The following is a 23,880-nucleotide window of genomic DNA, read 5'->3' on the forward strand; positions in this document are numbered from 1 at the left end:
AGCAGCAATCCGGCCTGGTCAGCTGATGATGGGAAACAAAGAAACCAGAACAGTTATTGAGCTCCGTCCTGCACTGAATTAGCCCTGAGCTCTGGGCATTGGGAGCGATCTCCCTGGTGCCCATGTCATTTGTTTGTGTGGCGTGTGTCAGCAGAGCCCTGCACGTGTTCAGTTTCATAATGCGCTCTATGCAGTAAGCTCTCACTCCCTGCAGGGAATGGCTGCGGTTTCATATTTCATTTCCCTTGTACACTACACCCAGATTCCAGTCGCTTTCTGGCTTCACTGCAGTGCATTACGCAGAGCACAGGTCCTGCATCGTATCCAGCAGAAACAGACAGGGCTTCTCTCGGTTCCAGGCAGTGGACCATGAAGATGTCAATTTTATTTTCACTTTGCATCTTTGCTTTCCCTGGCTTTTCCCAGGGCAGGGTTGTTGGAGTGGATGAAGCTGGCTTTGCCGAATGCAATGAGTTCTTTTATGGAGAAACCCCACCAGAAGGATTTACGGAGTCTTTCCATGTGAAAATCTGTCAGCAGTACAACAAAGAGCCACGCTTCGCAACGCTCTACAGCACGGAGGACAAGACCCCTCTTTATTCCGCTTTTAAATACACAAAAGCAGCTCAGATGGGGGAGGAGAGCTGGCTGGTTGAACCGCAGGTAAGTCAATCTCCCCAATAGCTGTCAAGCAAATCTTCTCAAGAGTTAAGGCATCTAGTTATCCTGGGCTGTTGGGGATGGAATTTTGCAAAGAAGTCAGGGAGTTGTGAAATCCTTCTAGACACTAATGTATTAGAAATAGTATTTATTCTTGGATTCAGCCCTGGACAAATCCATGGTCTCTTGTCCCAAAGTGCTTACAATGAAAACTGAAAGGCATTGCATCCAAAATGGAATGAGAAAGGAAGAAAGGAAGGAAAGGAAGGATTTCACCCTTTAAACCACCAGATCTATCTGTCAATCTGAGAGAGACAAGGTGGATGAGGTAATATCTTTTATTGGCCCAGCTGCTGTTAATGGAAGAGACAAGCTTTCAAGCTTCACAAAGGTCTTCTTCAGGTCTGTCAGAGCTCTGTGAAGCTCAGAAGCTTGTCTCTTTCAACAGAAGTTGGTCCAATAAAAGATATTACTTCACCTACCTTGTCTCTCTCATATCCTGGGACCAACACAACCATAACACTGCAAACTATCCAGCTAGCTCCCTAGTAGCTATTACACAACACAGAGGGACGCACTGGCTGTGGCTAATAGGGTTAAAAGTTTCAGTGACAAGTTGATGTTTGTTCTGTTGCCAGCACCGATCCAGTAGCTGATAAGTGCTCATTAACTTCATTGCACTGGAATAAAACACACATTTGTGATTCACACAGCTGACGTTATGGCAGTTCTTTGTGTCCCTCTGTTGTGGATACTGTAGCTGGAAAGAGAGGTGTAGCATAGTGCCCTATGTTTTCAGTCAAGGCAGGAGAATTCAGTTAAAAAAATGTTACCTAAGTGTCCGTTGCTCTTGTCTATACTGACACTTTGCATGGTTAGCTGACTCCTTGTTATGTTTTAGTGCTCACCCTTAAATCCTTACCAGTGGCCTAAGAGAGCTAAAGAACTTTACTTTGGTATTTGCAGTATTCAAGGTATTTCACCAGTAAGTGTAGGATAATACTGCACATAACCTGATCTATTCAGCTAAAGCAAAACTGGCGCATATTAAGGGTGATCACTCAGCACTGACAATTATTATTTGTAGAGTAGCACCTAAAGGCCCCATCTAAAATCATGTCTCCTTTGTGCTATGCACTGTACAAACATACAATAAGAGACAGTCCCTGCCCCCGAAGAGCTTACAATCCAAATACGAAGGGACTTGCTATTTGCCTCATTTTCCAGGTGGGGAACTGAGGCACACAGAGACTGAGTGACTTGCCCAAAGTCACACTGAAAGTTCTAGAATTGAACCCAGCTCTCCTTATAGGTGCTGGAACTAGCGGTGCTGGGGGTGCTGCCACACCTCCTGGCTTGAAGTGGTTTCCATCATATACAGGGTTTGCAGGTTGGTTAAATGGTGCTCAGCACCCCCACTATAAAAACTGTTCCAGCGCCCCGGCTGTCCTGACTCCCTGTCTTAGCCACAAGCTCATCCTTCCTCTCTGTCACTGTAGCGGGTGTTCATTGTTGGCCGTTCATCTAGCGTTTGTTCCATTTTACGCAGCCGCCTATCAAAGGTGGCCACCTGCCACCTGAAAAAGAGAAAAGCCTCTTTAAAGCCATGTAATTACCAGGCTGAATAATGCATAGGAATCTTTAATAGTTGTGGGGTTAAAAGGTCCTAGACAAGAGAACAACATCTGCCAACTGTGTCACATAGGCAGCAGAACACAACAACAAGGAACAGGTTTCAGAGTAGCAGCCGTGTTAGTCTGTATCTGCAAAAAGAACAGGAGTACTTGTGGCACCTTAGAGACTAACAAATTTATTTCAGCATGAGCTTTCGTGAGCTACAGCTCACTTCTTCGGACGCATAGAATGGAACACACAGACAGGAGATATTTATACATACAGAGAACATGCTGATGATAGCTCATCTCAATTGATTAGACTCTTCCTGTTGGTATGCATACTTCCACCTTTTCATGTTCTCTGTATGTATAAATATCTCCGGTCTGTATGTTCCATTCTATGCATCCGAAGAAGTGAGCTGTAGCTCACAAAAGCTTATGCTGAAATAAATTTGTTAGTCTCTAAGGTGCCACAAGTACTCCTGTTCTTTTAGCAACAAGGAAGGTGCCCTTCCCAGCTGCCAAGCCCCCCTGCCCCAGCCAGGCACAAGCGTCCCCAGCCTGATCCTTACTTCCAGCTGCCATATCTCCCTGTGTCCCCTCTTCCAAGCACCCAGGCCTCCTACATACCTCACGCTAAGCACCTTGAATTTGTTCCTGCACCCAACTGTCAAGCCCTCTTATCCCCGCCACCCACCCCCTCCCCAAACATGCATCCATTCAGCAGCCAAACCTCCCTGTTACGCAGTGACTGGCCTCACTCCCAGCTGCTAAAACTTCCTTGCCACAATATTTAGGCTTCCTGTTTAAAAAAATCTAGTCACTTTCACAGGGGTCTTCCCCTTGGTCCACTCTTCTCATCAGCCCCGATTATAGACCAGTCATTCCTGAGCAAGTGCAGCAATTTGAGACACCACTGCACCCCTGTGCATTGTACACTGAATTACCTTGGCCAGTCACTATTTTATAATTAGTAGAACCTCAGAGTCATGAACACCTCGGGAATGGAGGTTGTTTGCAACTCTGAACAAATTGTTATGGTTGGTGTTCCAAAACTTGACAACTGAACATAGACTTAACACAATTTTGAAACTTTACTATGCAGAAGAAAAATGCTGCTTTTAACCAGCTTCATTTAAATTAAACAAACACAGAAACAGTTTCTTTACCTTGGCAAATCTTTCCCTTTATTTTTGCAGTGGTTTAGGTTTAACACAGTCCTGCACTATACTATACTATACTATTTTTTAAAATGTTTTGTCTCTGCTGCCTCATTGCATATTTCCGGTTCCAAATGACGTGGTGGCTGACTGGTCAATTCGTATCCCTGGTGTTCGTAACTCCGAGGTTCTACTGTATACCCCAAAATCAGGGCTTGAAATAAAGTGGTTTTTTACCCATGAAAGCTTATGCCCAAATAAATCTGTTAGTCTATAAGGTGCCAGTGGACTCCTCATTGTTTTTGTGGATACGGACTAACACAGCTTCCCCTCTGATACTCTGAGCTGCTCTGACTTCACACAGTGTAACACCATTGACTGCTATGGAGTTATTCCAGCTTTACATCAGTGTCTGGAGATCAGAAACTGGCAACCAGTGAGCTCTGCTTGATTTTGATCAATGTTGATGTGAGATAAAGGAGGAGCTTTAGATTTTCCTTAGCTGTACTGAGCTGCTGTGAAATGTGCTAGACCAGAGAAATCCAGTTTGCATCCTCTGTCTAACCAGATCCATTTGCCTGTATTTAAAAGGCCCATTCCCTTCACTTTTGCTTGTCGTTTTGTTTTGCTTTTAGTTTTCAACCTCCAAATGTTCCCTAAAACAAAACTGTTGTTCCTATTTAAAAGACTGGACCATTTAAACACAAATATGGATCTAGGTCAGTATAGACAAAGCAGCTTCCCTAATACCAACAACAGCTTAATCAAGGAGCAGAGATTTCCAGACAAAAAGCCTTATCTATGGAAATCCTTGAAAAGCAATGCTTTAACATAGACCCAAGGATCTGATCTTTAACACTGGTGGGAGCTGTGCCTGAGAAGGGATTGCAGTGGAGTATAGAAGCAATTCTCATGGTACTTTCCATTAAAGCACTACAAGATCTTGCCATGAATTCTGCACACAGCTAGGCAATGCAAAACACTCTTTTATTTTTGTTCCTCTGTCCTCCCCTCCTTGCTCACTTGTTTCATCCTCCTATTATGTCTTGGGTTTTGGACTATATGTTTTCTGGGGCTGGGGATGTCATTAATTATGTTTATATGGTGTCTAGCACAATAGGACCCTGTCTTGGTTGAGTCCCCTAGGTGGTTAAAAAAAGGTAATAATTGGAGATATACCAATCTCCTAGAACTGGAAGGGACCTTGAAAGGTCATTGAGTCCCCCCCCCCTGCTCACTAGGCAGGATTTTTTTTGCCCCAGATCCCTAAGTGGTCCCCTCAAGGATTGAACTCACAACCCTGGGTTTAGCAGGCCAATGCTCAAACCACTGAGCTATCCCTCCTCCCTGCCATACATTACATAATGTACTAAGAAAGTGTTAAAGGTAGGCTGACCAGATAGCAAGTTTGAAAAATCGGGACAGGGAGTGGGGGGTAATAGGAGCCTGTCCCTATAAAATCGGGACTGTCCCTATAAAATCAGGACATCTGGTCACCTTAGTTAAAGGTACAAAGTCAAATACTCAAAAATTAGGAAATGCCAGAATTTAAGTTGCCCATACAACCCTTATACACACCCCCTGCTTTGTACACATGCATCATGATACAGTCTTTAATTATATGATCACATACCAGGTTTTTCACTTTACAACTATCATCTATACAGGCATCCCATTCAACAATCACTGAAATGCAGCCACCTCCATGGTGGAAGAAAGCAACTCATTACTACTGTGTGGCAACATTACACAGTTGTTTAGGACAGGAAGTGAAGAAAAACACCTTCCACAAATTGACAAATAGACCTGTAATTGGAAAATCAGTGCTAAGAATCAAAAAACTGAGGAGCAAGTGAGTGGATTTTTCTACACCCTGTCTGGGCAAGTCTACACTTAAAACGCTGCAGCTGCGCCACGTAGTGCTTTAATGAAGACGCTCTATGCCGATGGGAGAGAGCTCTCCCACCAGTGTAGTTAATCCACCTGCCCAAGAGGCTGTAGCTATGTTGGCAGGAGAAGTTTGGTGGATTTTTCACACCCCTGAGCGACGTAATTTTACTAGTATAGGGCTGCAGTGCACTGCAGATCAGACCTCTGTCTCTCCAGAAATAAGCAAACAAAGGTGCAGCAGGGAGCAGAGGCAATGCTAGCCCATTGGGGGCCTCCACACACACAAAACACATAGTAAAAAGCAAATAAGGGGCCCCATTGAGTTGCTCAGGGCCCTAAGCAATTGCTTTGGCTGCTTATGCCTTGCACTGGCTCTGCCAACGAGTCATGCAGGTAGAAAGTGAAGATGAATAGTGATGATATTAGAGATTGTGCTGTGCAACGCTGAGTCATACTGGGGCTCCTAAGGGAATCTGCACAGCACACGGCCTTCTAGCACATCTAGAAAAGTGGTGAACCAGTTATCATCTAAGTCATTTCATGAGTGACATGTACACAGCCATATGCACCCAGACATGACCGCTATACAGGGGCGGCTCTAGCAATTTTGCCGCCCCAAGCACGGCGGCACGCCGCGGGGGGCGCTCTGGCGGTCGCCGGTCCCGCGGCTCTGGTGGACCTCCTGCAGACGTGCCTGCGGAGGGTCCGCTGGTCCCACGGCTCTGGTGGAGCATCCGCAGGCATGCCTGCAGGAGGTCCACCGGAGCCGCCTGCCGCTCTCCCGGCGACAGGCAGAGTGCCCCCCGCGGCATGCCGCCCCAAGCACACGCTTGGCGCGCTGGGGTCTGGAGCTGGCCCTGCCGCTATACATGCATGAACACAGTTATGTGCATAGGTACACACACAGATATAGTGAAGTATCACACAGCAACTTCTTTTTTACTCTGAAGCAACTAAGAGCTATCCCATGATATTTTGTAAAAGATCATGATGTAACTTGGAACGCCACTTGTCTCCTCCAGTGTACTATGTCTGCTTCTTCAGGGATGTATGAAAAATATTTGCCAAAAGTAGCACAGAGATAATAATTTGATGTGACATAAAAGGAATGTCAATAGCCTCCACTGTTGTTGATAAATGAAGCGGGGTGGTTGGGGGGAGGTGGGGTGTATTTTATGGACAGCCAGCCAGTAACTATAAAATCCCTCTGAGTAGCTATTCTTTGATTGCTCTGCCTGTAAAGCATTAAAAAGTCTCACTGAAAAAAAACAAACAAAAAACAAAACAAACAAACAAACAAAAAAAACCATGTCAAGGCTAATTCCCCACTCTGGTACTTCGAGTGCAGACCTGCAAGGATTCTAAAAATTAATACTGGCCACTCCAGGCTTGTATTAAACTCCCAAGGTTACAGCTTTTCTCTGACCTTTGCTTGGTAGATGCTGCCACCACTCAAGTGCAGAACCCCTTTGAGAGCCCAGGAAGGCGCACTTGGGAATTCCTTCCTGTGGGGTACCCTCAAGTCCTTTCACCCACACTCCTCCGGAGAAGAGCTGAGAAAGAAAACAAAAGAATTCAGCTGTTGCCACCAGCTAATTAAACAACATATGCACAAAGCTCTTAGCACACAAAAATCCAGTTCTGGTCTTAAAAAAGGTAAATTTTATTAAAAAAACAAAAGGAAGAAAATACATCTGGGAACTCAGGCTATTCCTAGATTTCAAAAGAGCAACTACAAGGATTAAGCATCAAGAATAGTTTCTCGCTTAAAGGTTACAGGCAAAACAAAAGCACCGGGGGTTAGCACAGAGGAATCCACAAGCCATAAAAAAAATAAAATAAACCTAATCGCATCTTCCTAGACATTTCCTGATCTACTTACATATCTGGGGTTTTAAATGAGTAGTTTCTAGGTATGATATTGATGATTTTTCATACCTGTCCCAAAGCTTCTTACAGCATAGCGGCTCTGTCCCTTCTCTCCAGGAGAACAACCACAGACAAACAAAAGGGGAGTCTTGTTTCAATTTTAAAAAGTTCTAGCCTTCCCATTGGCTCTTTTGGCTAGGTGCCCACTCACTTCCTTTTACCTATGCATAGCAGTGAAACTTTTTAACCCTTTACAGGTAGAGCAATTAGAGAACAGCTACTCAGGGGGATTTTATAGCTACTGGCTGGCTGGATGTCCATAGAAGGGACCTACCCCTCCCTTTCATTTATCACAGTTGGCTAGCCATGCAATGGGCAGTGACCCAGCAGTCAGGATTTTTAATGGAATATATTTATAGAGAAGAAGGATGGTCCAGTGGTTTGGGTGCTAGCAGGCCCTGGTTCAATTCCCTGCTCTGCCACAGACTTCCTATGTGACCCTGGGAAAGTCACTAAGGGCTTATATACACAGGAACATCCAGGAATGTTTAGTTAATAATCCAAATTAACTAAACGTGTGACTTTGAAGTGGATTTGTTAAACTGTATTAAATACCCTGTGTGGATGCTGTTATTCAGCATTAAAGTAGCCTTACTTCACTTTGGAACTGTGTGACGGGATCCCCGGGGTGCAGCCTGGGACAGTGGGACTGCTGTGCCCCCTTAACTCTCCATCCTGGGCTGTCTCTCACAGTGCTTTGCTAGTGACAAGCAGCAAACCCCTCCAGGCGCTGTTATCACTCAGCACAACCTCATGTGGAGCCCCACATCCAGCTAGATTGCATGAATGTTCCCAGAGCCACTCAGGAATCACACAGAGAAAGGCACCAGCCAAATCCCCTCAGCTCCAAGCCTTGTACCTCAGGAATATACCATCTTGCACTGCTCACAGCAGACAACTGGCCGTCTACATACTCAGCTGCTACCTGATTCGTAATATGAAGTTTTGCATTCACAAACTGGTGTGCTTGGAAAATTAAGTTTATGCCACATGTTCTGTATACAGTACCCCTCACTGTTTGGTAATGACACATGATGAAGTCTATGTGTTGTCTCTATCATTCCATTCACATACAAAATTCAGCACAGGAAAGAGGCCTGGGCATACTGGGGACAACTTAGTGAAGACATCTGCCCATGACCAAGGCAGCAATCAGAAAAGCAAACAAGATGTTAGGTTGCATGAAGAACAGATGAGAATAATACAGAAAATATTATAATGCATCAAAATGTGTCATATGGCCTAATCTGTAACAGTGTGTATTGGTCTCCAAAAAGGATATTGCAGAACTACTAGGTGTCAGACAATGGCAACAATGGACTCTGGTTATGAGAGAGGGCCAACCTCCCCTCTCCCTGAATGAAGATGATTTAGCATACCCCACCACCCCCTTACTAATGCCTCCTACTGACTCTCTCTCAGTAAAAGCTGGCACAAGGGCCTGGAAAAATGCTCATATGAAGAGAGATTGAAAAGATTAGGATTGTTTACCTTAGAGAGGCGAGGAGTAAGTGGGGACATGATAAAAGTACGGTATATAAAATAATGAATAGCCTAGAGGAAGTACAGCAGGAACTTCTCTTCTGCCTGCCGCATAACACAAGAACAAGGAGACATTCAATTATGTTGAAAGGTGGCACATTCGAAAATGATAAAAGGAACTTTCACACAACCTGCAATTAGACAGTGGAACTCATTGCCACAGGATGTCACTGAGGGGCAAGAATTTAGCAAGACTGTAAGAGGGATTGGACATTTATATGGATAACAGGAACACCTACCTATAATAGCTAATGCTAATACAAATTTTGGAAAGAATATAAAACTTTATACTTCTGAGTTTAAGTCAATCTCTGACTATTAAGGGTAAGGGTGAGACACTCGGGGAGGGGTGTGGGCAAATTACCCCATATCAGTCTTCCATGGAGCTTCTTGCACTTTCTAGCATCTGGTGCTGGGCACTTTTGGATACTGGTCTAAACGGACCAGAGATCTGATCCCTATGGCAATCCCTATGTTTTATGTACTAATAGCTTAAATAAGTCAATTAAGAAATGAAATAGAGACAGACGATGCAACACGTGTATAAGATGCTAAGATCACAAACTGTTGGAACCATCCTGCCCAAGTAAGCCTGTCTAAATACAAAAGACACCTGGCCATTCGGGCTGCCTAGGGTGTGATTTGGGACAGACTTTGGACCATACAGTTTAATTTTCCAAAAGAAGGATGTAGGACGTGTCAAGAAAGAATGAATGGCAAACAGATAGAGCTGTAGTATCCTGGGAAAGAACAGGGCAGACATTGCTTCGACTATGCTCAGTACTCTGTGTTCCTGCTCAGACGGCTTGTTAATTTGCTTGCATGACTCCATTGTCACTCCAAGTAAGACTCCATGCAAGAATGTCTGACTCAGGAATTACTAGCTAAGATTTCCTAGTACAGGAATTACAAAAATGAGTTTACCACACCTATAGCACTGATCCCATAGAATAGCTGGGGACATACAGGCTCTGTATGCTGCCTGCTGCCCCCAAGTGATGTGCTCCATTCTCCATCATCTGAAGCCTTTAAATTAAGATGGTATGCTTTCTAAAATATATACTGTAGTCCAGCTCAACCACAAATAACAGGCTTGATACAGGAATTACTGGGTGAAATGGTATGGCCTGTGTTACGCAGGAGGTCAGACTAGATCATCAAAATCCCTTCCGGTCATATATTTATTAATCTGAAGAGCTACAGGAAAAATAGAAAAGATGGATGCATTCATATCACCTGTTGCCCGGGATGTTGCAATGGGTGAGCTACAAGTGCATTCCCATGCATATTTTGAATGCAGCTTCATAGTGTGCAGCAAGGTAAGCCGCAGCCAGTAATTGTTCTCTTTTGTGTCTCAGATAGATGATCCTGGAAATGACTTGGAGGAAATGGTGCATGAAGCTGTTGCTGTTGGCTCAGTGAACAACCTTGGAGCAAACCAAGCCCTGACCACAGACTATGTGGACTCTGGTTATGAGAGAGGGCAGCTAAACCCCAGCTCCCTCAATGAAGATGATTTCCAGCTAGCCACATACACCCTTACTAATGCTGTCCCTATGACTCCCTCTCTCAGTAAAAGCTGGCACAAGGATGTCGAGGATATAGTAGAACAAGCTTTGGCCCCACATTGCAAAAATGAGGCCCGCCTGTATCTTGTTGCAGGTGCTGTTCCATCCAGCCTCAGAGTTAAAGACAAGGTGTCCATACCAGAGTTTCTCTGGCTGGCAGCTTGCTGTGATGCTCCGGAGGTATGGTCTGTGGGCTTTCTGAAACGTCCGAGTGGTGAAAACAGTATAGAAGACCTGTCTGTGGAAGAGCTGGAGAAGCAGCTTCCTTCAGGAGCTCACTTGTTTAAGAGCAATTGTGGGGGAGGCAGCCAAAGCCAGGAGAAAATGGAAGCCATATTGCAAACCATAAACCAGATCCAGTCTGAAGAGCCCATAGTACAAACCCCGGCCGGGAGAGTCGGCTGGCACAGGGATGAACAGAGAGCCCAGGAGAAGCCCGGAGAGGGCAGCCTGCTGAAAAGAGTAGCTGGCATCGTTGCGGCCCCTTTCACCAAGCTGCTGAGACTCGTTGGCTATGTGTTGGTGGAGGTGGTGAGATACACGTGTTATTTCCTGTGGTATATCGTCAAGCAGCTCAGCAACACTGCAATGGGCGGACTCTACAGCTTATGGAATGGAGTGATGTCCTATGGCAAAGAAATCAGCATAGTGCTGGTGAACATCCCCAGGGATGTGGCCAAGGTTGCAGCAAACATCGTCATGGGCTTTGTCCGGATCTTCCAGAACACCCTGAGCCTCATCTATAGGATTATCAGCGTCCCCATTGGACTCTTCCTTCATATCATGGTTTTCCCCTTGGACACTCTCTGTGCCATTCCCATCGTCCTCAAAGACATAGCCGCTGGAGTTGGTGGCACTTGCTCACTCATTGTCGATGCCACAGCTGCCATGATGTCTGGCTTTTATTACATAGCTACTCACCTAGGCAAAAAGTTTGTCCCTAAGCTCTCTTCTGATGACTGATAGGGACAGCAAACAGAACTGCACAGACACGTGGTGAAAGAAAAGTGGGGCAATATGTTCCGATATGTGACCAATGCTGACAGTTTTTGCTGGTATTTATTGCAGTGACATTAATAACACCAAACCAATCTGGTGGTCGCATGGAGGGCCTATGGCACTTCAAAAGGGAATTCCATTACAAATCGACTTCCACTTATTGTAAAGTGTTCAGGGTTTCAACTGGTGTGACAAGCTGTCTGTGGATTTCAAGGCCAATGTCAAGCTGCTTCCGCTTTGAGACACGCTGAGTGTAGCACAAAGTTATTCCTTTACTACTAAATAGGAAAATGCTGATGCCTATTCATGGGCTGTGCTACAAAGGCATAACAGAAGCATGTGTCCATTGGTGTGGGTAGATAAGGGGCTTATGCTGACCCTCCCCTCTGCTAGGATTATTGCATGGAAAGAAACCACATAGAGCTTAATTCTGCCTTTAGTTGCACTATTGACTTCAGTGGGGTTTTGTGGAAGGAACTGAGGGCAGAACTTGGGCTGGTGTGTTTTAGCTGATAATTCTCATCCCTCGGCCTTTCAAGGCAGCTGAAATGGATGGAACGGCCCTTGGTGAGAGTAAATCAGTTACCAGTTGCTTGGTGGGGTGTGGGGGATATTTACCGTTTTCCTTAACTCCCCATAACTTTTTAAACTGACTATTGGTACCAAACAATTATCCAAAACCTGAGGTCTTTATTCAATGTGGGCCCGATCCAGAGCTCAGTGAAGTCCAAAATAGTCTTTCTACTGGCTTTGGATCACACCCTAATACACCAAACAAACCGCCACCCATTGCCTCCAATTAGAGACGACAGTCTCCCAAATACATGCTTCCATGCCAACTCATCTGGAGATCTCGGCAAGATTTGGGACTCAGTTGCATTCGCCCTTTTTTTTTCTTTTATGTGCACTGGGAGCCTGACTCAGCTGGAAGGAACCCTCCACCCGTGTTTCAGGCTGAGGCGACAAATACGTTACTCTATCATCCTGGTTGGTCTGAACAAACACAGTCAGTGCAAGGCCTTGCATGCAATGACAAAGGGCAGAGGAGGAACACTAATGATGAGGGGCCAGGTTCTGCCACTCCAACGCTGAGTAATCTCTCACTCCACACGAATACCCATTGACTTTCAGGGAGGCTATCTGCAGTGTGAGGGATGAATCGGCATGAGCAAGGGTGGCAGAATTTGGCCCTAGGAAGGCAAGCTGATACCTGTCAGTTTTCTGTCTCCCGCCTACCTACATCCAATGAGAGGGGAAGCAGACCTAAGGAACCAGCCTGTGGTCCTCATGCACCCCAAACTCCCAGTGAAGTCAGATTGGAAGATTATGAAAGTCCGTGGGGGTGAGCTAGGAAAGCAGGATGAGGCAGAAGCCCATCGGGCTGGGGAAATGGTGATCTGCAGCATCCTGCAGTAGGTTTGGGGCAGGGGGGTCAGCCACTTGCACTAAGTTAGCTCATCAGGGCTGGTACAGGCAAAACTGGTAGGAGCAGGAGGCCCCAGGGTGGAGGAGGCCCCGGCCCATCAGTGACGGGTTGAAGGGCTGGCATGACGGTAATTGCCCCAGTGACATAGTGTGAAGCACAAGCTGCTTGATGCTAATAGAGCTTGAGGGGAACCCAGGCTTCTGTCACTTTATCACAACAGCACTTGTGCCCCCTCCTCCTGCTGACAGGACATACCCATCCACTTTCGCCCCTAGCTCCCAGACCCTCTACAAGTGCACATCCCCGTGCTGGACACCTCCCCTATTGTCCTCTGTCCCCCTGGAGATCCCCAAGCAGGCATGCCATTGGAGTCTGGGGGAGTGGTGACTCACTGAATCTGGAATACAGCAGCGGGCAGATGAGATCCTAAGGAAAGGGCTTTACAGGGGAGGTCACAGTTTAGCTCAACAGAGCCCCCCCTCCAAACTCAGTGGTCCTGCATACTAAGGGGACATGGTGCAGGGGCATGTTCTGTCTGCTCCCCAGTAAACAAGGGCCTAACTTCAACTCCGCTTACACCTCCCCTTGGAAAGGGAATCAGGGGAAGGAGTTTTGGTTTCTTGTTACTCTATACGCTTTGTCCCTTGAGAGTGATCTTTGCTGACTGCATCAGCTGTTGATTCAGTCTGCAAGCACACAAATGCAGTAAGAAGTTGTAGCAGAGACACGCACTGACCCTCCTCATAGTTCCGTCACACCCTGCACTGTCCATTTTTTATGCATGACTATTCTGCTGTATTTTCATGTAGCTCATCTATGCTTTTACATTTGTGTGCATAACTGTATGCAAAGTCTCTGCTGGGGGAATCTGGCTGCTCTGTTACATGCTACTTGGGAGCAGTTCTGGGTCTGAGAAAACTTTATTACAATATGTGCCAGCATTCCCACCACTTCTATTTAATGACAGGCTGAATTTGGGGGGAGTGGATGGCTCAGATTCTAGCAGTGGAATAAAGAAACTCCAGCTGGTTCAAATCCAGGCCAGCTTAATCGTGACTAAAAGTTATTACCCTGGCTTTGGGATCTGTGTGGAACAAATGTATGTGTCCCAGACCAGTTCCAAACAGCCCAACATATCTTAGCGGCAAAGAGGCCATGGAGTGAACGGACTTGGAGATCAATGCCACCTGTCACTCCTAGAGGTGATCACTCCAGGTCAGGGTAGAGGCATATGGGTGGAGTCATATGGGGAAGTTTACACTTTACTCCCCATGCTGCACCTGATCCCTGGAGAAAAGAGGACTCTAGGGTTGTCAATCCAACATGCACAATATTGGTCCCAAATCCTGCTGGTCATTTTTTACTATGCTACACGTCCAAGCAGTCTATAGAGAAACTGCCTAAAACACAGAACACATGTTGCAGAACAGCTATGCACAGCTGTAAACTAGCTGTCGTTTGAGATTAGCCTTATCTGGGCATGACTTATGGTGTGGGAGCTTGACCTTACCCTCAGAGCTATGTGGTTTTAACAAAATTAAAGTGACTTTGAAAAAAGAAAGACTTCATATTACATTGCTGGGAATCGTTACGCTTAAGATTGCTGAGACAACTCAAAGGGCCATACCTAACTGGGGGAAAGAACAGTGTTGTCGTTTCAATTTGTTGCTGCACTACCCAGGATCTGGTGGTGTTATTAGCAATATTTTGTGCTTCTGTAGCACCTTTCATCTGAAAAGCTTAAGCCTCGCCACATACTTGTAAAATAGGTGAAGGATGAAGACTATATAGCTGTATATGCCCCCCTTCCCCCATATATTATCTAGAGAGGGAGATTGAGAGAGAGAGTTCATTTTATTCATCATGAAATGCAGCTATCTCTGGGGTGAATCGTGGCAGCTATTTTTTTAGCACCATAACATTGCACAATAATTTAGGACAGGATGAAAAATATAGTAAACAGCTGAAACTGCAGTGGGGACAGTAGGGAGGCAGGAGCCAAATACCTGAGTTGGATATTGGCCAGAACAAGGTAGTTAGTACCTCTGTTCTACCAAACAAACCAACCAAACAAACCATGTTATCTTTAGTGACCATGGAGGTCAGGACTTTAGTTTTGTGTCTCAACTAAAGAAAAAAAATATGCGGGGGTACTGACTCCAGTTCTGACACAGAAGGAAGAGTGCCGCTTCCTGCAGCGTCTGTTCCACTTCCTGCGGCACTGGTGTTTTCTTGGAAAGTGCGCTATCTGAACCCTGACCCACCTTGCTTAGCTCACGAGATCTGAGAGCATTCACAGCATGAGACGGGAGGGAGATTTTTCCCAGGCACAAATGGCAGTTGGGCACCCAACACCCACTGTCCTTCCATGGCAGCTGGGCACTTACCTGCCACCTGTGCCACTGTGCCTGATCTGGATGGAGTTAATGGCCCTGTGACAGGGTGGCGGAACCCAGTCCAGTGCAGGGTTAGTGCACCCCCTGCTCTAAGCTGCCCTCTACGTCAGGATGGTGAGGTATAATGGCTAGAGTCAATATAATTTGCCACTGGGAGGGTATGGCCTAGTGGTCAAAGCCAATTCGGTTGTCCTTGTGCTCCGGGCTAGAAGACCTAATGGCAAGGGTCAATACAGATGCCCCCTCTCAAGGCTGAATAGCCCAATGGCCAGAGCCAATAGGACGGCCCTGCCTCCCAATGACCTAGTGACCAGAGCCAGTGGGGTTGCCCTTATCTGCAGGGCGGTAAGGCCTAGCAGCCAGAACCAATGGGCTTCGTGGCCAGAGCCAATGGGTAGGTGGTGACCAGAGATGTGGGACCTGGACCCACCCTGCTCCACCAGGTCCTGGCCCAGGGCCCTAACAGTGATGAGGTTTTCCTCCACTGAGTCAGTGAAACTCCAACCGAAACATGCCAACTTCCCTCAGGACTATAGCTAGTTCCTAACAGGTCTCTTGGAGCAGTAGTCAAGGTGTTGCTCTGGTCTCCAGACTTCTCAGTGCGTGTGGTTCCCGGTGACTCTGATCCCTCTTGGGCATCCACAGGTATCTGGGTGTCTGTCTGAGTCTTGGCGCCTCTGCCTTCCGCAGTCAGGGGTTCCTGCTGCTCCTGGGCTGCATCCTGCAAGGTGTGGCCTTCCTCCTCAGTGGTCAGCCCAGACTGAGCTAGGCTGTTCCCTTTTATACTAGTACTGCATTTGGAGCATGCCCAGTAGGGAAGTGGGTGCGTGACTTCTTCAGCCCACAATGAGGAGTTAACCCTTCCCCATCCGGTGCGGGGTGAGTGTGCCCCAATACAGGTCCATAAAAGTATCCAGTTCTTTTTAGTTTTAGTGCCTGTGCAAGGTGCTGGTTTGTCAGCCCTACACCAAGACTGGACAAAGCTCCAGAAAAGAATGAATCATCAGTGTTTACGTGCTGGTTTATGTCTTCCAGGGGGGATATGAATATTGGCCCAGATTCACTTGCTCTGGTGCCAGGTCAGGTGAATTATACCCTCTTATGCCAGCCTGGGCAATGAAGCTGCTTGTTCTCCCCGGGCTTCTGTTGGGGAGGACCAGCTTTAACCACGGCCAGATACATTTACATTCCCTTTGAATTTGGCCCATAGAAGTGACTCACCTGCCCTAAGTCACAGAGGCAGTCAGTAGCAGAGCCTGTATTGGACCCCAAGAACCCCCAGTCCTGTGTTCAGCTCCCCAGGTCACACCTCTCTTGAAGCTACCCCTGACAGAGCCCCTTTTACAGATAAACACCTCTCCATGGGGCTACAAACTATTACCTCAGCCCTCCGTGGAGGACCAGCTTCTCAAATTCAGGCTGGTTTTATTCACAAGTTATCACCTTGGCCTAGTCAATGCCAAAAAAAATCACTTACTGAAAAATAAATACAAGTGTAACTAGTTTGGCCAGAAAGGGTTAGCAGACAGCACAACATCCAAGGTGTGTCTGTAGTATGCCTGGTATGTCAGTTACTGGTACTGTATGTTCAACATGACAGGATATATTGTAGCTGCATAGTCTTAGTTTTAGCCAGCACTGGATGCCATCTGTCATTCATTTCAATGAAACAGCTATTTCCAGCTAAGCAAATATCTCCAAGCAGACAGACCTATGGAGTTTCCACATTTGTGCTAATACTGCAGTCAAGGGCCTCTATACAGCATGGTAAGCTGGTTCTAAATTCTTCAGCAAGGTTCCTGGATTCTGCAGTAGCTTCCTTCTAATTAATACATGTACATGTTTAAACTAATTAAATATGGAAACGATAGAAGAACCATCAGTGGCCCCAGTGTTATTTGCTTTGATAGTCAATTCTACAGATGTTATGTGGTCCCCACATTTTCATTTTCCTATTTGCCAAGGGGTTTGATATTGACTGCACGTAACTGCATCATAGGTGGTGTCAGAGGACAAAACTGGAAGTTTTGGCAGATGGCCAGGGGGGTGTCACACAGTCTGGAATGGCTAACAACTGAGTGTCAATCTCAGGTCAGACTGTCAGAAAACAGGGCAGACATGTCAAACTTGTGGTATGTTCTAGAATAAGATTTCACCAAGCTAGTAACAAATGTGAACTCCTGGATCACTATATTAGTCTGACCCTGGAGTTACAAGCAGTCCTGTTGGTCTGTCCAGCCTATCTTGGCACCCCAACAAACTGGACTTAGTGATAATGGTCACATAAACCAAAAATCACACCACTTCAGGTTACTCCCAACCCCAAAGGGTCAGTCGCTTACCCCTAGGTCAACTGGTACTCTGAATCTTACACCAAAAGCAATGCTAGTAGCTAATTTTATAGTAAACAAACTGAAGATTAGCTAAGTAAAAGAAATGAGAATTATTGAGAGGTTAAAGCAGGTAAAATAATTAACAGGTGAGTCAAAGTTTGTAAGTCCAAAATGATAGCCGAGATGTAGTAATCTGCCAGTTCTAAAAATCTGTTAGGGCACCTAGAATAACTCTAGGGATCTCTGTCCACTCACTCAGTATTTCCACCCTGTTGGCATCCAAACCATCCAGAGATACAGGATCATTCCTTGAAATCCATTTGATAGCTTCTCCAGAAACCAAGCTGAACAGTGTCTTCACCCACATGGGTTTTGATGCATAGGAAATGCAGGTTGAATCTGTGAATTTCCATTGTTGAACACAATGGCCCTTGCTTTGAAGTTAGCATTTCCGGTTACAGCCATTAAGTCCTCCATTAACACTTCACAAGGTTTCTTTGAGGAATAAATGTAATGTGCCAGCAAACAACAATCTTTCATTAGTTTTCATGAAGTTTACATGTCAAACCTCTTCTCATGTTCACACTAGCACACACTTTAATCTAGGGTTATCTAATTACAGGGATATACATAATGCAATGTAATAGCAAGCAACAGGTTACAGATAAGTGAAGACAATGCTATTTAGCACATCAGTGAATTAATCTGTGGCTCTGACCCGCTGGTCTGTCAGTGTCACAGCGGGCACATGGGATGTGTAGTGCCTAGCAAAGAGTAGATGCAGCTAGTGGGATGAACACATGAGCTGGATATTCCTGATAAAATGGTCTGTAGTGAAATAGTTAACAATACTGACATTTCAGTGGTCACCTTTTGGTTTCAGAGTTATCAAGCCATTGAGATGAATGGAGCAGGTCACAGAGCTATTGTTTCAGGCTGTGTATAGACTCAGGAAGACATCACTGTCTCAGGGTACACTTAGTTCATGTTGCTCAGGTTTTCTTCTGAAACTTATTCCCATCAGTGGGCCTTGGAGGCCTTCCCCTCTCCAGCAAGAGTTTTCAGGGGAATCACCATAGATCTTATACAAACTACACTATCTTTCTCTACGTCTCTTGGAAAGCTTTTGCTTCCACCTGGTGCCACATGCTATATAGATTGCCAATCAATAGGTTTGATTCACAGGGACTTTTGCCTCCAGAATTTTGCTTTGAAGGAATCCAACATCTCAGATCCCGACAGATAGAGCTGACTTTGGTCTTATGCTGAAACCACCAAGTGCTCCCTAATGATGAACCAGCTCAGGCTTGCTCAAAGTGTGAATAAACCTTAGAGAGCCTGGCCCACATTTTGAGCAAACTGGTTTGGTTTCATTACAACCATTTTACACATTGATAGACAATCCCCGCCCCCACACTTCTCATGTGGCTAAGGGCACTCTTCCCTCCCAAGGCATCAGAAGTGTGTGAGTCTCTGGTATAACTGGTTGCCTCACCATGCATTATTGCTACTTAATAACCTTCACTTCAAAGAAAAAACGACATTAAGTAAAATCAATGAGACATTTCTTATATAACAAATGTGCCTAATGATGTTCTACTCTCTAGCTATGCTCCACGCATAGTGCAGGGCTATCTGCCCCACCTTGAATTTGACAGACAGTGCCATAGATTCTCGTTATTTGTAGGAGAGGAAGTAAACCTGCTGGTAAATTGTGGCAGGGCATCAGTGAGATATTAATGGTCTCTTCTCATCAGCATCTCCAGAAGTGGATTGGGAGAGGGCAGGAAGGGTAGTAGTGCAGGTGCCTATTTTAGTAACAGCGGGAATGAGGTTAAAAACAAAACAGGTCTTGTACTGAGATTGACCCAAACACCTCCAAAGCTCAGTGCTGAGAAGAGACTTGAAATTCTGATCAGGATCTTAATTCAGTTGGTCACCCACCTCCATAATGCAGGAAACCAACCCCCCATATCCAACACTCCAAAACTTTGGGGAGGGAACGTGTATTTGGGAATCTGAATTTTGTAGCTGGCTTCTATTTCTATAACTAGCTGAACCAAACCCTCAGATCCAATCACCCCAAACACTGAGGAGATCTGAATTTTGCAGCATGTGCCCATCTCTGGTCTCACTGAGTGCTAAAGCCAGATCCTCAAACGTATTTAGGCATCTAGCTACTATGGATATCAATGGGAGTTAGGCACCTAAATAGCTTGGAGGAGCAGTGCCTAAGTAAAGTGCATTGGAATTGATTTCCCAGTACAGTCTGAGCCTTCCAGGGAGATTGTAGTTTCGGGAACTCTGCTGGGACTGGGAAAGGTGTGTTTTGGGTATTGTAATTAACGCTGTTTGGCAATTTTCCATCAAAATGACTTGCTGATTGAAAGTGCCGTCTCTACTAAACTGGGAAAATTTTGATTTTGTTAAAAAAATTGATTTTTCTCTCATGCAAATTGAAATAAATTATTTCATTTCAGGTTGACTTGACCTGACTCAAAATATTTCAGATTATTGAACTGCCCCGAACGTTTTCTAGGGTGCTGTCCCCCTTCAGTAGTTCTGACCTGCATTCTGTGCCCCTAGAGTTGTAACTTTGCAGTTGCAATTATGCATTGGCATAACTTTGCAATTACGATGGGTGGGAGGTGGGAAGCATTTTATGGACATGTCCCATAGTGTTTGCAGACTAATGCAAGCTGCTGACTCAGGTTCAGGCGTTGGCCTGGAGGGAAGAATGCTGGCAGTAATTCCAGACTCACATTCACAAACACATAGAACAGAAAAAGCCTCATGAAAGGCCAAATAAAAAAAAAGAACAACATGGGGACTAATATTTGTTTCTTGGGTTTTTTTCCCCCTTCGAGGTGGAATAGGACCTTTTTCTGCAATATGATCTGATCCAAATACAGTGACTTACTCTGAAGCCTTTCTTTTTTATATGCAGCTGTAGGATATCAAAAGCTAAAGAAAAGACCACAGCATTAAAAAGATCTGGTTAATTTTATAACCTATCTCATTTGTAGTTATAACATCATCTTGCATTTTAATACCAAGGATCTCACTGTATTTACCAATATTTATGAATATATCCTCCTGCGTGGCAGAAGGTATTATGACAGAATCATAGAAATGTAAGGATGGAAGAAACTTCAAGAGGTCATCTAATTCATCCCCCTGTGCTGAGGAAGGACCAAGTATATCTAGATCATCCCTGGTAGGTGTTTGTCTAACTTGTTTTTAAAAACTTCAAAGGATGGGAATTCCACAATTTTCCTAGGTAACCTGTTCTAGTGCTTATCTATTCTAATAGTCATCAGGCTTCTCCTAATATCTAACCTCAATTGCCCAGGCTACAGATAAAGCCAATAATTTATAATTTATAATTTCTTGTCCTATCCTTGGTGGACGTTGTGAGCAATTGATCACCAACCTCTTTATAATAACCTTTAACGTATTTGAACAGTTATGTCCCCTTTCTGTCTTCTCCTCTCTCGAGTAAGCAAGCCCAATTCTTTCCTCAGAGTTCATGTCGTCTAACCCTATTAAACTGAGGCATGGAGAATCATTGAAATATAGGGCTGGAAGAGTCCTCAAGAAGTCCTCAAGTCCTGCCCTCTACACTGAGGCAGGACCAAGTAAACCTACATCATCCCTGGCAGGTGTTTGTCCAACCTGTTCTTAAAAACCTCCAATGATGGAGATTCCACAACCTCCCTTGGAAGCTCATTCCAGAGCTGAACTACATTTACAGTTGGACAGTTTTTCCTAATATCTAACCTAAATGTCCCTTGCTGGAGATTAAGCCCATTACTTCTTATCGTACCTTCAGTGGACATGGAGAACTATGGATCACAGTCCTCTTTACAACTTCCCTTAACATATCTGAAGACTTATCCAGTCCCCCCTCAGTCTTCTTTTCTCATGCCCAGTTTTTTTTAACCTTTTCTCACAGGTCTGGTTTTCTAAACCTTTTATCTTTTTTGTTTCTTTCCTCTGGACTATCTCCAGTTTATTCACATATTTCTGAAAGTGTGACACTCAGAGTGGATACAGTACTCCAGCTGAGTCCTCACTAGCACCGAGTAGAGTGGAACAATAATTTCCTGTGTTTTACATATAGCACTCCTGTTCATACACCCCAGAATATTGGCTTTTTTTCACAACTGCATCCCACTGTTTACCCTATTCAATTTGTGATCCACTGTAACCCCCTTGAAGTACTATCACCTAACCAGTTATTCCTCATTTTGTAATTGTCCATTTGATTTTTCTTAAGTGAAGTACTTTGCACTTGTCTTTAATTAATTTCATCTTGTTGATTTCAGACCAATTCTCCAATTTGTCAAGGTCATTTGGAATTCTACTCCTGTCCTCCAAAGTGCTTGCAACCCCTCCCAGCTTGGTGTCATCTGAAAATTTTATAAGCATACTCTCCACTCCATTATCCAAGTCAATATGAAAATATTAAACAGTACTGGGCCCAGGACTGACTTCTGCAGGACCCCATTAGATACATTCTCCTAGTTTAACAATGAACCATTGATAACTACTCTTTGAGTGCAGTCTTTCAACCAGTTGTGCACCCACCTTGTAGTAATTTCATCTAGACCACATTTCCCTAGTTTGCTTATGAGAATGTCATGTGGATCTGTGTCAAAAGCCTTACTAAAATTGAGATATATCATATCTACTGCTTCCCCCCATCCACTAGACCAGTAACCTTGTCAAAGAAAGAAATTAGGCTGGTTTGGCATGATTTTTTCTTGACAAACCCATACTGGCTATTCCTTATAACCCTATCATCATCTAGAGTCTTACAAATTGATTTCATAATTTGTTCCAATCTCTCTTTAGGTGTTAAAGTTAGGCTGACTGTTCTATAATTTCTCAGGTCCATTTTGTTCCCCTTTTTAAAGATAGGTACTATATTTTCCCTTGTCCAGTCCTCTGGGACCTCACCTGTCCTCCACAAGTTCTCAAAGATAATTGCTTTCGAGATTACGTCTGCTAGTTCCGTAAGTACCACAGGATGAATTTCATCAGGCCCTGCTGATTTGAATACGCCCAATTTATCTAAACGTTCTTTAAACTTTTCTTCTCCATTTTGGGTTGCGTAACTTTCCCCTTGTTAATAATATTAATTGTGTTGAGTATTTGATCCCCGTTAATCTTTTCAGTGAAGACTGAAATGAAATAGGCATTAAATGTCTCAACCATCTTAATGTCATCCGGTAAGTGATTTTCCCAAGCTCACACAGGAAATATGAGGAAGAGGTGGAACTAGAACTCAGATCGTCTCACTCTCAGTCCTATGGTTTAGACACCAAGCAGTCCTTACTAAATGCCAAAATTGGGGCAATCATATCTCATGCTTCATGGGGTGCCTGTATACTAGAAATGTTTGTCTCTAGAAACAGTGTTAGCACTAGTCTAGCTAGGATCTAAGTGTTGCTACCAGCATGTCATGCTCTGCACCATTTGTGCTCCCAGGTACCACTAATCTTTCTGCATGGTTTCAAAGGCAGTGTGCATAAAACTAGAGCTCCATACAGTACATAGCTAAAATGGCTCCTCCTCTTCCAAACAATAAGGAACTATGCAAGCTCTTCAGTGAACTCACACAACCTCCAGGTTTTCCCACACTACAGAGCCAACTTGGACCCCCACATTCCAGCAGTATGAAGCAAGCGGAATGTTACCAGTTTCTTATCAGCTGCTAATGCTCTAGAGATCTACTGTCCGGCAGACGAAGAGAGCTGGAGAGCAGTTCCAAGAATAGTTCCAAGAATAGCTAGGGCCCAAATCCTACCCCCGTTGACATCAATGGTACAGCTCCCCTTGACTTCAGTGAGAGCCACAGGATCTGGCCCATGTACGATGTGATTAATTCTGCAGTACAGTGGCACATAGCTGCCGCTAAGCCTGCCTTTATGATGCATGAAAATGCCGCCTGAATGGGTTTTTTTGCCTTCCAACCCTCTTCCTCCTCCTCTATTTCTTTGTTCCTCCACTAGATATCCTGGACCCACTCCCACCTTCCAGCCTTAAAAGATTAGAATGGGAGGCCGTAAGAGGGTGATCCATTTCAACTGAGGACAGCAGCAAAGACAAGAGTGATCACCAGCCATATCAGACAGAGTCAGGGGTGTCTCCACTCAATTTCACTGGCTGGATCAGGATGGGTGAAACCACGCAGCAGCTTCTAAACTACTCACCTTTCAGTAGGCTTTAATTTCTCCTCCTGCTTGGCTCCTGTGTTGCCTGATGGAGAAATGAGGGGCAGCTCAGAGAGTTAACTCAACAGAGATGGACAAAAGGACTGGGAAAGAGAACTTCAGGCAGGTGGTGGACACAGAAG

General features: G+C 44.9%; 2 protein-coding genes across 2 annotated transcripts in view; one reads left to right on the forward strand and one right to left on the reverse strand.

Annotated features, from left to right (window-relative positions):
* CWC15 (CWC15 spliceosome associated protein homolog) overlaps positions 1-7,282 on the reverse strand; it is a 63,785-nt gene extending 56,503 nt beyond the window's left edge. Inside the window, exons 1-2 of the mRNA XM_039501237.1 lie at positions 7,265-7,282; positions 6,753-6,879 (exon numbers count right to left, since the gene is read on the reverse strand). The gene's annotated coding sequence lies outside the window, so the exon portion shown is untranslated. The remainder of the gene's footprint in view (positions 1-6,752; positions 6,880-7,264) is intronic.
* On the forward strand, positions 148-14,341 carry ENDOD1 (endonuclease domain containing 1). Its single transcript, XM_039501216.1, has 2 exons — positions 148-663; positions 10,156-14,341. Exons 1-2 carry the CDS (start codon positions 370-372, stop codon positions 11,326-11,328), a joined length of 1,467 nt encoding a protein of 488 aa, XP_039357150.1. The 5' UTR covers positions 148-369; the 3' UTR covers positions 11,329-14,341.
* Positions 14,342-23,880: the final 9,539 nt, after the last annotated feature.

This window comes from Mauremys reevesii, linkage group 1 (assembly GCF_016161935.1).
Source record: "Mauremys reevesii isolate NIE-2019 linkage group 1, ASM1616193v1, whole genome shotgun sequence".
In the NCBI taxonomy this organism is placed as follows: domain Eukaryota; kingdom Metazoa; phylum Chordata; order Testudines; family Geoemydidae; genus Mauremys; species Mauremys reevesii.

Coding starts and splice junctions, on each gene's coding strand:
- ENDOD1 (XM_039501216.1), top strand. CDS start 370: ATGAAGATGTCAATTTTATTTTCACTTTGCATCTTTGCTTTCCCTGGC. Junction 664..10,155: donor GCTGGCTGGTTGAACCGCAG/GTAAGTCAATCT, acceptor TTTGTGTCTCAG/ATAGATGATCCTGGAAATGA.